The 14,187-nt window shown below is 44.5% G+C and overlaps 1 protein-coding gene across 5 annotated transcripts in view; it reads right to left on the bottom strand.

Annotated features, from left to right (window-relative positions):
* Positions 1-639: 639 nt before the first annotated feature.
* The window catches only part of mtcl1 (microtubule crosslinking factor 1), a 43,650-nt gene continuing 30,102 nt past the window's right edge, over positions 640-14,187 (bottom strand). For 2 of the 5 annotated variants that reach the window (XM_077555860.1, XM_077555863.1), the window contains 7 exons: positions 13,946-14,059; positions 13,350-13,517; positions 12,169-12,444; positions 10,881-11,186; positions 10,441-10,520; positions 8,748-10,182; positions 640-2,592 (listed from right to left, as the gene is read on the bottom strand). In XM_077555860.1, the coding sequence (XP_077411986.1) occupies positions 2,401-2,592; positions 8,748-10,182; positions 10,441-10,520; positions 10,881-11,186; positions 12,169-12,444; positions 13,350-13,517; positions 13,946-14,059 (2,571 nt within the window). In that variant the 3' untranslated portion in view covers positions 640-2,400. Of the gene's footprint in view, positions 2,593-6,996; positions 7,049-8,747; positions 10,183-10,440; positions 10,521-10,880; positions 11,187-12,168; positions 12,445-13,349; positions 13,518-13,945; positions 14,060-14,187 lie in introns of all 5 variants that reach the window. The other 3 variants (XM_077555864.1, XM_077555865.1, XM_077555862.1) reach the window with 3 other exon arrangements.

Raw genomic sequence — 14,187 nt, 5'->3', positions numbered from 1 at the left:
CTTGGTATTTTTTTATTTCAAGGAAATAGAAACTTATTTTTTAGAAATGTTAAGTAATTATTGTCTGTAGAAGTTTTTTTCTTGACTATTTTTTGGAAATCAGATTTTTTTCAAAGAACAAAAAAAAATTAAATCTACAAATATATATATATATTTATATATATTTATATTTATTTATTGTTTCTCCCCAGAGAATTTTTAGCACTAACTTTTTTTAATTGAAGGTTGTTGTTGAAGCTACAAATTGTTATTTAAAAAAAAAAAAATCTATTTATTGGTGTGCCTGGGGGGGGGACTTTTTTTTTTTTTTTTACACACAAAAAATATCTGATTTCTTCAAGAAAGTCCTATTTTTAGGGATTTTTTACATCCCCCGAATAACCAGATTTTTCCATTTGTATTGTAAAGTCCCAATGGTTAACCTACCTAAATCCTAATCTCGTATTATACATGACATACCGTATTAGTGTGCATGTGTACCTAATAAAATGTCCCTGATGTTGCGTGATGTAAAGAGGATTTGACGACACATTTCTCTTATTCTTATTCCCCCCGTGTGTCTGCTCCCGTTAATCCTGTGTTGGGAACTAACAAACACACACCCACACACATGTGTAAAGAAAGACTTAGAGGCTGTGATCTTGTAAATACACATTCATGTTTAATGACATTAATCGACTCTTTACATAAGACTAGATTGTATCACATAGATTTTTCATCTAAAACATTCTGTTTAAGTCCAACACATTCTGTTCAGACATACGATGAGTGTACAAAGACACACTGACATGTGCAGTCATCCACTATAGAAAAGCACACAAGAAACAGTTCAATAGAACAGTGACGAGCGCTCATCTTGTACGTGCACTAAAGTGCTAGTGTCATCATGCAAATATTAGACGGATAACTGCCTCGCACAGATGCATAAAGTCGTCATTCTCTTCACCTGTGTTTTTATAAATAAATAAAAATACACAAGAATGAAAACCTTGAGGGTCGGGAGGGGGAAAATGACATCATATGTCTTTCGCTTCGCACCACAGAAGCGGAAGTCTTGTGCACAATTTTGGAACCGACACAGTCTAACACTGGAGTGAGAAATCAGAACAAAGTCCTAGCAAGGATTATTAGGGCCACACTCAAAAGGAAAATATAGAAATATCATAAAGCAAGAAAAGTCGGATTCTTACATGTACTTGTCATGTCGTCCTTTTTTTGAGATTTTTTTTTTCCTTCAACCAGTACTATTTTTTCATGAAAATGGGATACGTAAACATTTTTGGAGAGAAAAAAGGCTTTTTGGGGGAGGAAATATGCCCTATATAATATGATAGATAAAGAGAGAGAGAGAGAGAGAGAGAGAGAAAAATTGAGAAAAGTCAAATGTAGAGAAAACAAGAAAAATCATTTTAAAACAGTAAAGAAAAGAATGAATCTAACTAGAAAAAGGCAGATTTTTGGGGGGGAGAGAATGACATTTGTTTGTGAAAAATGTTTTTTTTAATGAAGAAATGTAATTTTTTCCAAAGACAGTTGCATTGTTTTTAATGAGAAAATGTTGTGAAAAATCATTGCTTTTTCTAAGTAAATTCAGTCAGATTTTTCCAATAGCATTTTTTTTCAAGAGGCTTTTTTTTTGTTGAAAAAATGTTCTAATGTGGAAAAAGCTAAACATTTTGAAGAACAAATGTATTAAAGTACTACATTTAAAGAAAAAGGAAAATTAAGAATAAAATCATATACATTTTTACAAAAAGTCTTTCCTCAGCTTAAAGTAAACATTTTTTGACAAAAAAACGCTGACATTTTGGGAAAACAAGTCATACTTTGCAAGAAAAAAAAACTTTAAAAATTTATTTTTTTATATAAAACTATTTCTAAAATTAAGATTAAAGAAAAGAAATACGACTCCTCTTATCTTAAATATTTTACAACTTTTTTTCATAACATGTTATTTATTTGGCTTAAAGCCTTAATTTTCACAAGATTACACGTTTTTTTTTTTGCTTTCTTGATTTGACTGTCATAACATTCTGACCTTTACTATCGTAGTATAATTTATTTTTCTTTTTAGTGTGGCCATAATACTACTACTTTGCATGAATTGGAAGTGGGACATAATGTATAAAATAAAAAGGTAGTAGAGTCTAGAGACATACTTTTAGACTAAAGATGAAGTTGAGTGTGAAGAGGCACCTTATATGAAAATGCATTTGTGATCATTTGTAATACTTTTAGATGATTACATTACAGTACAGTACAGTTCAATAAATTGTGTTCCCCCCCCCCCCCTTCCCCCTGAGGGGTCAGCTGGTGTTTCTCAGGTGACCAATGAGCTTCTTACTTTTATTTTGGGGAGCGAATGAATGAGGGGATGACGTCAGAGGTAGAAGATGAGGGTCACACCGGTGCGTCGCCTTCCGGGACACTCGTGCGCTGCCCCGATGGCGGGAAGGTGAACCTCCTCCCGGATGCCGAGGTGGGTGGCGGCGAGAGGTTGGCCCAGCGCGAGGGGGGGCGTCGGTTGGCCGGCCGGGCCGGCCGCAGGAAGCAGGAGTCCAAGGGTGGAGCCACAGGAGAGCGTGGGATGTCCTGTCGATGACAAACAGACCAGTGTTCTTGTCCGTTCTTACATCCTTGTGATCTTGCAAATTGTCATCAGTCGTGGCCCAAGTACTGGACCAAATGGAGGTACGTATAAACCAAAACCAAAAACGCAAGGAAGACCTGAATGTTGTTAATGTCAGCTAGCTTAACTTAAACCAAGGGTTCATTGGTTGGTTACTTGTGAATGCTTGACTAGGAAAATATCTGAAGATGCATTGAATATGAAAACGACAGTTACGTATGTAACTACGGTTCTATGAGACCCTCCCGACCGCCAGGTGGCGGTGCTAAAACAGCACGGAAATCCCCCACGCGTATGCGTCACTTGAGAAAGAATTCATAAAAGGACATTTCCAGGGCTGACGTGATCCTGATGTATAAAAGGGATCGTAGCCGGAACCGAGTCTCTTTGACGTTCTCGCACTGTCACTCGCTGTGTTTACCGCTGCCGTCGCTAGTGGCCTATGATCTTGTTGATAGGAGCAGCGGGGTTCTCCGCCCTCCTTGGCTGCGACGGCTCGGTGTATTTTTGACTTTTGAAATGTATGTATGGAGCTCCCCTTCCATCTTTACACGATCTCCGCTCCTCATCGCTGAGTGCGGCTTCAAGTTCGTAAGTACGTATGGTGGATGTCAGAGACTGTTGACGTCTTGCCTACGGTTGCTTTGATTTGTTTTGTATACAACTCGCTAGTGTTGGTACGGTTATTTCGTATTCTTTCCTAGGTTGTATTGCCTCGCAACTTATGCGGCTCCGTCCGTGGGTCGCCAGCCGCCTTGATGTTGTTTGATGGCTTTGATATTGTCTGTCATGACTTCTGCTAGTTTATGACGACACAAATGTTCACTTACGTGTTGCTGTGAGTACTTTGTGGATTGTTTTCCGTTGGTGAAGAGGCCGGTTTTCGCCTCCTCTCCCACACAAAGATAGCAGCCTGTTGACTTGCGCACACTGATTGCGCGTCGATTGTCGGCTGCTATGAATGACAACGCTCGCTGTAAGCACTGTGGCGGCTCCTTCTTGTCCGAAGAGGGGCGCACTGACTGCTGTCTTGTAGCGACCGCTGCTGCGGCGGTCCACACTCCGGTGAACACAACCAATGTTGCGCCACTCACCAGGAAGCAGCGGCTGCCCAGGGGCGGTCATCGTCGGCAGTGGCAATACCCCCCTCCCCCGGAATTGGCCACCACGTAGACCTTGATCGTAGAAGGGCAACGCCCCTTTTTGTAAACAGATTGGAGGAATTCTAGGACAGTAGGAATCGAGCACGTCACAGGATCTCTCCTGCAACTTGCACACCACTTCGTAAACAGCTTCCACCTGTTAGCATACAGCGAACGAGTGGACGGAGCCCTTGCGTTAAGGATCGTATGCTGAACAGAAGACGAGCACTCAGTCAGCAATGGGTTTCGAGATTCCAAATCTGACTCCGCTGTTGGGACAGTAGATCCAACCGACTGGGCAGGATCTACGGTTCAGAGGAGCAGAGACTGCGGAGGAGAAGGAACCAAGTCTGGGCTGGCCAAAGAGGGGCCACCAGCAACAAGGTGTGACCCTCCAGAAGGGACCCTCTGAAGGGTCAGGTGAATGAGGGAGAGAGAAGGCATATAGCATGACCCTTGGCCAGGGATGTGCCAGAGCATCCTGGCCTAGTGGGCTGCTCTGTTCCCTCAGGGAAAACCAGAGGGGACAGTGAGTGGACTCCTCAGAGCCAAAAAGATCTACTGTCGCTTTTCCGAAGCAACTTCAAATGGCGCTCACCACCTCCGGGTGTAGACGCCAATTTCCCTGAGGCGGACGACGGCGGGAAAGGGAATCCGCTGACTGGTTGACAATGCCCGGGAGAAACATGGCCCGCAGGCTGGCAAAACGGAGGGCGGCCCATCTTGAGAAGCCTCCATGAGGCCCGTAGCAACTGGGCGGATCTTGTCCCGCCCTGATGATTGATGTGATACACAGTGGAGGTGTTGTCCGATCATACCAGGACATGGCGCCCTGCCACGAGGGCTGAAAATGAATGAGGGACAGATGCACTGCCCAAATTTGGGACGTGTGAGTACCACCCCCAACGGGACTCCCGCTGATAGAACAGACCGGCGACCCCAAGGTGCGAGAGCACCCATGAACCGACTGCACACTCGGAGACGCTTCCGACGATCCAGCAGCGGGTTGAGCCGGAAGCGGAGCAGCCACCGTTGCAATGGTCACAGCGACAGCAGGCCCAGTGGCACAAGTGCCGTCTGGGACCTTAACTTGCCCAGCAGACGCAGAAAATGGACATAAGGCAGCATCCCATTGGCACGGAAGAGAGAGATGAGGCAGGTGGTGTCCAATGACATTCCGATGAACAGAGTCTGCTGAGAGGGAACGAGAGAGGACTTCTCCAGCTTGACCAGGTAGGGGTCCGGGAGGGATGAGGCGTGGTGTGTGAAACTCGGGGCTGACCATGGGGCCCTCGGCCAGAGGGGCGAACCCCATGGGCGTCCGTGACGTGAGGGACAACGAGGCCCTAGTGAATTCGTATGATCTTTCTAAGAACGTACTCGAAGATGTTCTTCATAAGAACGCGTCTCTTTGGAAATTGGAAGGGCTTAGTATTTGTTAGCTTCCCACGCGTTATACATATTTCTGTGATAGAAGCACGAAATGCATCTTGGGATATTTTGCTAAACAAGCCTTAACAAGTATCCAACCATGGACTTATATAATTATGACTGGCCACCAGCGTCCATCTTACGTTGCCATTCAGTAAGGCCACCTATTCTTCGTGGTGTTTTCACATTTTTGGTCTCTACGGCAAAAAGGTTACTGTGTATGATATACAGTTAAACCAATTGGTCTGGGAGAAGCACTACATGTAGAAAAAGTTTTAATTTTCTCTTAAAAGTCTATATCTCCGGGTGCTACTCAAAGATTTGCCTGCGTGATGTTGTCAGAGCCATCAACAATCAAGTGAAAGTAAAACTAATCGGGGGGGGGGGGGGGGGAATCGCTGTGAAATGTAGACCTAACCTCTGTGAGTCACAATTCACAATATTGAGATAATATACTCCGAATAGTCGATGCAAACAGTGAAGTTTGCCCTTTGCGAGGCTCTCATTACTCCTTACAGAGATCTTAGCGTAAAACACGTACTGATAACAGTGTTTTCAGCCCCCAAAAAAGTCGTCAGTAAAAGTGGCAACGTAAGATGGCTGCCCTCTGGCTTTTCTATTGACAGCCCAGTTGTATATAAGTCCGTGTAGTCAACTGACAAGAACAATAGCCGGGTATTCCGTGCGTTCTTGTTGATCTGGGAGGGAAAACTTTGGAAGTTTGCTTGGACCCACACCCGCACATCAGCACAAACCATGCAACGACATTCAGTAGAATCCAAAAACGTGATCCACAATGGGAAACAAATCCACTTTAAAACACCTTTAGGGCCTTTCCCTCCATTTATTTTTGGCCAATAAATACAAAATATTCTTCTAAAATAAACAAAGGCCTGTGATGTGTCTTAAGATGGACTTTTCCACTTTTAAGTGTTGAGTTAAATGATGGCAAATGACAAGATGTCACATACTGCCCATGGCCTGGAACTGGAAGAGGACATGTGAGGGTAAATGGAAATAAAATAAAGAAGTTAATTGAAAAACAAAAATACTTGAAGTAGAGCACGTCACAACCTGTCATGAAACGTGTGATAAACACCCCAAAGTACATTTGGAATGTTTTAAACACATGAAGCTTTAAAGGACCATGCCACCTTTTTCTCATTGAAATTAGTGGCTGTGTGTTGTATTGGGTATCTGCCACGGAGGAGGCGGGATTTCCGCGTTTCACACATCAGTTTTGTTTCCGGTTCTGGTTTGAGACGTGTGTGGGCCGCGTCCCGTTACTTGCGCTTCCACCCTTGTGCAACCTCGGTCGACGGGTGCGAGTGTGGAGTGGGTCTGTCTCAGTTGTCCAAAACATTTCAGAGAGCTGAGATACGATGCACGCTCCCGCCCATCGGCAGGAGTGCACGGTTGGGGGGGGCGCGCAGGGGTGAGGGTGCGAGTCTTGTAACGCGGTCAGCAGTGGCCGGAAACATTGCTGATGTGTGAAACCCGGACGTGGGAAGTCCGTGGCATCTACCCCATTGAGCTTCAGAAGGCGCTAAAGATTTCCAAGGACACAACGGCAGCAACAGAATTAAACTCTATACTGTAACTTTTATCGGACACATTAAGACCCTTTTAGATATTGTATGGCAGCAAAACAGCAGCATGGTCCTTTAAAGGAGGACTGATGGTACACGTTGCCTCATTCTGCCCGTGGCCCTGTGAAGCATGCGTTCAAATGACAGACAAGTTGACTAGTGACAAGGGTGATGTTCCATGTGGCTCGGAGGAGGAGGAACTTACATCGTGGAGACTTTTACAGTCCCCATGGAGTTGTTAGTATGACAGTGTGCTTCTGGAGCAAAGAGGGGAGTAGAGGGCGGGACAGACAAACCAGGAAAGGTTAAGTTGAGGAGGAAGAGGAGAGGATGACCTGGGAATATAAACAACAGGAAGTGCTGGCGGAGGTACGACCAACCGCCATGTTGGGTAAAGGCAAATCGTGACACTGTAAGAGTCATGTTAGGTAAAGCACGATAATAAACAAACGCGTTCAATGCATAACTCGGTGACTTTACATCAAGACTGACAGTTTCATCGAAGAAACTCGAGGCACTGAAAGATGACCCGTCAGGCTTCCCATTCTGTCTCCTCTTGTTGGTCATTGTTGTTTCATGTTTCTTGGATGGGTTGTGACTGGAGGAACTGCCCTTTTAAGGACCCATAAACTAAATTTAAGGGTCATTTGATTATTTTACAAGGGTTGTACAAGAACAAATTCTTAGCGATTTTGTTAAATGGCTATCGATATTTTATTTTTCCCTGTTTTGTGTGTGATCGGCAAAGTCTGATTTCCTGCCTTAAAACACAAGGTCGAAAACTCATGATGATGAAGTGTCCGTGATTATTACCCCACTGTTTTTTTGTTTTTTTTGCTTTGGTGAAGATTGATTCTTGTTAAGTGGATTATCTGCAACTTTACCGAAATAATCTTCGGCTAATCCTTAATTACGATGAATCGTTATGCTCATTTGTAAGCATGATCCCTTTTATATCTTGGCTGAGCTGACACATTCATTTGGTCAGGAGAAATTCTAGCGTTCCAATAAAGTGAGATTTAAATCCCAGCAAAGCTCATGGAAATCTTGGTCCTGAAACATGAGAACCCTAGAAGAATATCTACGCACTCAAATTTAACTCGGAGAAAGTGCATAATCATTGTTGTGACCAGGGCTGGACTAACTATCTGGCATACAGGGTAGATGCCCGGTGGGCCGGCGTCTTTTGGAGCAGATGCAATGCTTTTTAATTATTATTTTTCCTCCATTTTACCCCAAGAGACTGGCCCACAATTTAGAGAAACTAGTCCATTAACCTATTTCCAATAGAGACAGCAAACTGAACCAACATCAGTCAATATCAGTGGCACAACTATGTGTTAGGCAGGGGTGGTCAGAAGTTGGGCCGGGCCGAGCCAGTGGACTTAAATTAAAAAAAATTCTGTGCCTTTGCAGCCCTGGTTGTGACCCCTGAGGGACTGCTCAGGAAGGTTAACGACATCTCTATTAACAGCTAAGGGTGCTTCATTGAACTTTCTGAAGTCCACAACTAAATCCAGTAAACATGAGATTCCATCTTACTTGACTCAAATTAGATTTAAATTGTGAATTTTACGACTTTTAGAAATTATGAAAGATTTAACTTGACTTTGACTTGGTATTCATTTGACTTGACTTAAACTGCATTACTTGACAACTCTTGCCTGAATGTTACATTTGGCATTTTTTATAAAAAAGTGTCATTTGGTTGTTTTTTGAAAGAAGAATTACCGGTATGTACTTCTTGTATAAGGTGCGCAAACCTGGGAAGCTAACTTTAGCTAGCTAGCTATAATATAGGCCACTTCATGAAGCAAGCTGCAAAGACTCCAACCCAGGATAATCTTCGCGCCTCTCTGACATACAAAGATTGCTTCTCAGTCCAGATACTGTACACTTAAACATACTTCCTTGACACCGATTCCTATGTTAAGAATTAATATTAAGTCTGTTTACCTCCATGCATCCAGGCTGTGCTCTCTCAGGGTCGGCCATCTTGCTTCCAACTCCTCCTGCCTGCATCCTCCTCTCGTCCTGCAGTTTTTTATTGAGGATGCGGGCGGCGTTCTCGGCCAGCGTGTACCCCGGGGGCGCCGACAGGTCCTGGCGAATGCTCACCACTTCAGCGTTCCGGTCCCCCTGCGTCTCAACTATCAGTTGCACAGGGCTGGGGGAGCGGCCCCTGGCGCTCCTGGGGTCGGGGCTGGGGTCAGTGGGAGCTGTGGGGTGGGAGCGGCTGGGGGACTTGTTGAATTTCTGCATGGTGTCGTAGACGACGGGCGTGTGGTCGATGATGTTGAAGAGGCTGGAGAGGCCGTCGTTGATGGTGGTGTGGACCGGGCTATCCCGGGTGGTGGTGGAGCGCGCCCACGCCGACTCACTGTTGCCCTTCTGCGGGGTTGTAGGGGTGGCGGCGCGGCTGGTGTTGGGTATGTCCGCCTTGTTGGATGAGGACATCTTGCGCTGAAGTTTGGGCGAGCCGTACTTGGGTGAGCAGCAGGGCCGCTCAAATTTACTCTGGATGACCGGCGAGTACTGGACCTTCCTGGTATTCCGCGACGGGGACGAAATGGGTGTGCCGCCCCCTTTTGGGGTGAGGCAGCGGTGGGGGCTGCTGGTCAGGTTCCTCAGCAGGTCCGTCTGCAGACCGACGCTGATGGTCTGCGTGGTCTGAGTGCCTCTCGTGGTGAAGCCGTTGGTTTGGCAGGCCGTGTCACGGACCACGGGTCCAGGTGGGGAGCGGATGGCGTTCCTCACTGAAATAGCCACCTCTTTCATATCATCGCTCATATTCCGAGAGAGCTGGAGCTCAAGTGAGGAAGCGTAGCCCACCGTGGGGCAAATGGGGGACTGGTTCGGAGAAGTCCTTAATCCCCCAGCTTCCAGAAGGCCACACGGCCACCTTCCGCTGGTGAATACCTCATCTGAACCACTGGCCGCCTCCCCGTCACCTCTCACCTTGGTCCCCTTTGCGTAAAGGAGGTCAGACTCTGTCTCTGGCCCAGGTCTGGTGGGGCTGTGGAGGATGTGGACCCCATAGGCATCTTCTCCCACAGCTGCCCGACTGTTAAGTGTGCTGGTGGTGGTCAGGTTGGCGCTGGTGGTGAGGATCCAGGAGGGTGGTTGGAAGGACTCCATGACCGGTTCAACTCCTCGCGTTTCTGAAGTTATATCGGTCCATGCATCGCGAGCAGGGCCGAGGCCGGCAGCTGTGGGCGACGAGAAGTCCCAGCCCTTATTGTTGAACTCCTCGATGTACTTGAGGTCATCTGGCGAAAGAGGCGGGGTGACGTCATCTTGGTCTCCCTCGCCGTGGCGCGTCTTGTCAGGGAGAAACGGTGAGCTGTCCATCAGACGCTGGAAGTCGCTCATGGAGCATACCGACTTGGCTCTGGATGGAAGACACACAAAAATAACTCAAAACCATCAGAATAGTCTTATAATTCTATTTAGGTCACCAACGTGTATAATGTACACTTAAGATGGATTTCCACTTTAAATTCAAAGAACTTCTTGACACTAGTACTGGACCCCTTGACATACCCTAGTACGGTCTTCTATATTAACACGGATTTTAAATATGCTATTATCATGTTGTGGGGTTACGTCCCGTTTACAGATTGTGTGAATGTTGCGGCCGCAAGCTCACCTCAGCAAACTACCGCCACCCATCTCTTCATCAGGGTTCAACTCCGAAGCTCCTTCTCTCTCGGAAAGCACATTTAGGGCCTAGAAGACAAAAAACGTCATAACTATCCATCCGGGGGCCTTTGTATTTCTCAGGGTTGCGGAGGCTGACTGGATTCATTCCGAGTCCAAATTCTGGAGTGGCCACCTGTTAATTATAGGAGTGCCACTTAGAAATACACAAACATTCACTCCTGAAGGATGTTAGAGCCTATTCAGCTCATTTCTACTGCTTCTACCTGTTTCTCTGAATCATCACATTTACTGTTTAAGGAAATCTGACTTGGGATGAAAGGTGTACTTCATGCTGAATTGGCCGCTAGCTAATGAATCGCAGGGCATATTCACGCCTATGGCCATTGAGTGAACATTGAGGACAATCTCCAAAGTTGCGCATTTTACCTCCTTCATACAGGGGAACCTCTTCTCACTCTCCAGCCTGCAGGGCGGGGGGACCTCCAGACTGGCGAGGGGATCCAGAGAAAGAGCATCCAGGAAGGGGCTCTCCGTCGGGCTTCTCAGCCTCACGGCGGCAGCCCCTCCTTGGTCTGCCAGCATGGCATCTGAGTCGGAGAGGGAACGGACAGGTGGCACCAAGATGGGTGCAGAAGACCGTGGAGAACGCGGGGAACGCGGGGAGCGGGCACCAGTGCATGAGCCGCTGTCCTCTATGCCTTCGCCTCGCCGGCAGTTCAGCTCCCTCTGCAGCTGACACGGGGAAAAAAGTATTGGAACCCTTTGTGAAATAATGCAACTTTGTTTCCTCTTATATATATATATATATATATATATATATATATATATATATATATATATATATATTAGGGGTTAAAATTAGTGCTTTAATTTTGAATTAATTAAAAGTTCCTTTAACATCAATAATTTTTTAACGCACGATTAATGACCACCTCTTATTTTGAAAGCCTGTACTGAGGGAATTCCAGTCGCAATGCAGCAGACACGTCAAAATTTAGCAGAAATAATTTTTAGAATAATGCATATATTTGTGGAGACTGGGGTTGTGTTTTACAATTTTAAAAATGTGCAGAATTTTACAAGTTTACTTCATGTTAAAGATTAGATATCTCGTAATATGAAAAGAAAAATGCACTGAGCTGTCACAAATGCAATTATGCCATCTAGTGGCAGATAAATGACAACATAAATCAATATCACAATCATTTTTTTTTACAGTACAGTACATCTTTTTAATTTTAAATGTTATGAATTTTTATGAAATTACTGTATCAATGACTAAAAGATACAGTCAAATTTCTATTAGTATACAATTTTTTTCCCACTTTTATGTTCAGAGTATGAAAACCTTTGTACATTTTTATTGTACATTTAGAAAAGATATAAAATTTGCGATTAATCGCGAGTTAACTATTGAAGATTGATCATGATTAAAAAAAAATGTAATCGCCTGACACCCCTAATATATTTTTTATGTTAATTTTACTCTTAATTTGAAACTAAAAATATGCTTTTCCTGTCACCAACATTCAACATAAAATACTAATGCCACATAGTGGCAGAAAAATTACCTCTTGTATCTTAACTTCAAATATAAAATTACTGTACCAATTAACTAAAAGATACAACCATATGTGTATTAAGTAAACATATTTGTCCACTTTTATGTTATTTACAAGGAGTAAAAAAAATAAATAGCTAAATTAGTCCTAACCCTCTCCATCTTGTGGTGGAGCTCGCGGGTACCGCCATCCCACTCCTGCCTCTGCCGCTCGAAATGCTCCAGCAGCTCGGCCCTCTCGCGGCTCCATCGCTTCTCGCCGTGCTGCAGCCGCCAGCGGAGGTCCAACGAGGTGTTGTGGCTCTCGGCCAGCATGCGCCGGTGCTCCTCACGCTCCTGCTTCAGGGCCCACTCGGGGTCCCGGGATGACGTTTCGCCTTCGCCACCCTGGGCCTGACCTCGCGTTCTTCCTCGTGCCTCCTCCTCCACCTGCACGACACGCGGTTATTAGGCCTACTCAACTGTTGCCCTCGTTTAGCTACCAGCAGATTGTGATACATGTAATACAGGCATGACTTGAACAGGATTTTTCTGATGTCCTTACTGTATTAGTATAATACATAAATAATAAAGTACAATATTATAGTGTGCTATTTTTCACCATTACAATAAACATCACAACAAATTTAGCTTTTCTTTTTGGGGAGGAGGCTTCAATAAATGAATTTGCCATTTCCATTCAGTTCAATGGGGAACGTGTTTTGATTTATGAGCTTGGTCACAGAACAAAGTAAACTCATATCTCAAGGCATCACTACTGTATTAATTTTCATGCATTCAGTCGCTCTCCCAGCGCTGACTATGAAACTGTTAATAAAGACCAGCACACCAGAGAGCACGATGCTACTTGAGCGAGCTAAGTCAATTAGCTCCCACGGAGGCGCTCGTTGACCTCGGCGTGCCTCTGTGGAAGGATACGGAGTGTGTAAAACCATGCAGATTAAAAGTGAGCCTGGACGGATAATCGCCCTCCTAAAATCCCGCAGAAAACCCTTCCCTGCTTAATTGGTTCCCACTGCTGCGTGTTATCACACAATCTCTGAGAAGGGTTGTTTGTGTGCGATTATTTTTTTTTGAACAAATAAAGATGAGTTGAATAAATGACCATCTGCGCAATAAAACAATAATGTAGCCTAATAAAAATAAGGTCAATCATTTTTTATTTATAAATATCAGTTCAAAAATATTGAAGTTATTTATTTTTCATACCTTTATTCTGAATGGATATTCCAGTAATTACACTCTGACAGCACCAATGACAACATGTTCACTGTCGCCTCGTCACATTCGGTTACTTTAAGGTCGAGCCCGACTGAGCAGCCATCTGCACGTACCTGAGCAAGCTGGCACTTCATCTCAGCCCATTTCACCTCCCAGGTGGCTTTGTCGTTGGCGTAGGCCTGCTGCAGTTGGCAGCGCCGTGCCTCTTCCTCACAGAGCTCCTCTCGGAACTGCTCAAGCAGGGTACGCAGCGCCTGCAGCATTCGCCGGTTCTCCCCAAACTGCAAAATGTTGGGTGTCAGTCATAATTTTAAATAAAATAGTGTACATGGAAATTTTTTAAGGATCATTTTAGCACTATTAATAGTCTTGTATGTGCAAAAAAACGCACACAAACATTAAAACTATATATTTTTTAAATAAAAAATATAATTTAAATTAGTATCTAAATTTTGTTTTATTTCTTTAGACTACACCGAGAGCTGATTTTTATTTATTTATTATTTTGTTTTACAACACCTTGCTTGTTATAACTCTACAGGCAGTACAGGTTAAAAAAACAACAACAGCCAAACAAAAAGAAAAAGAAAAAAAAGCCACATTGTTGCATCCTCTCCTGCTTTTGTGCGAATTGTGGATTTATTTCACATTTTTGGTCCTTATTTCCCACACTGGTTCGGTTCAAGGTCCAGTCTATGGGATTGATTACCTGTTGCTGGTACTGCAGGTGCCCATCGGGTGACACTGATGGAACAGCGGAACCCTCACCCTCCGCCTGCTGCATCATCTCTCCCAGCTCGCAGACGCCCTCCAACTTCTCCACCTGCATGGATGAATAAATACCACCATTTTTTTTTCACATCCTAATGATCCTGCGAAATAAAATTGTTTAAACGGACCAGCAGCATATACAGACCAACATGGCTCTCCTTTGCAAGGACATTACAGTAA

Source organism: Vanacampus margaritifer, chromosome 2 (assembly GCF_051991255.1).
Source record: "Vanacampus margaritifer isolate UIUO_Vmar chromosome 2, RoL_Vmar_1.0, whole genome shotgun sequence".
Classification (NCBI taxonomy): domain Eukaryota; kingdom Metazoa; phylum Chordata; class Actinopteri; order Syngnathiformes; family Syngnathidae; genus Vanacampus; species Vanacampus margaritifer.
Note: the sequence above shows the minus strand (reverse complement) of the source record. Positions and strands in the feature narration are given on the sequence as shown.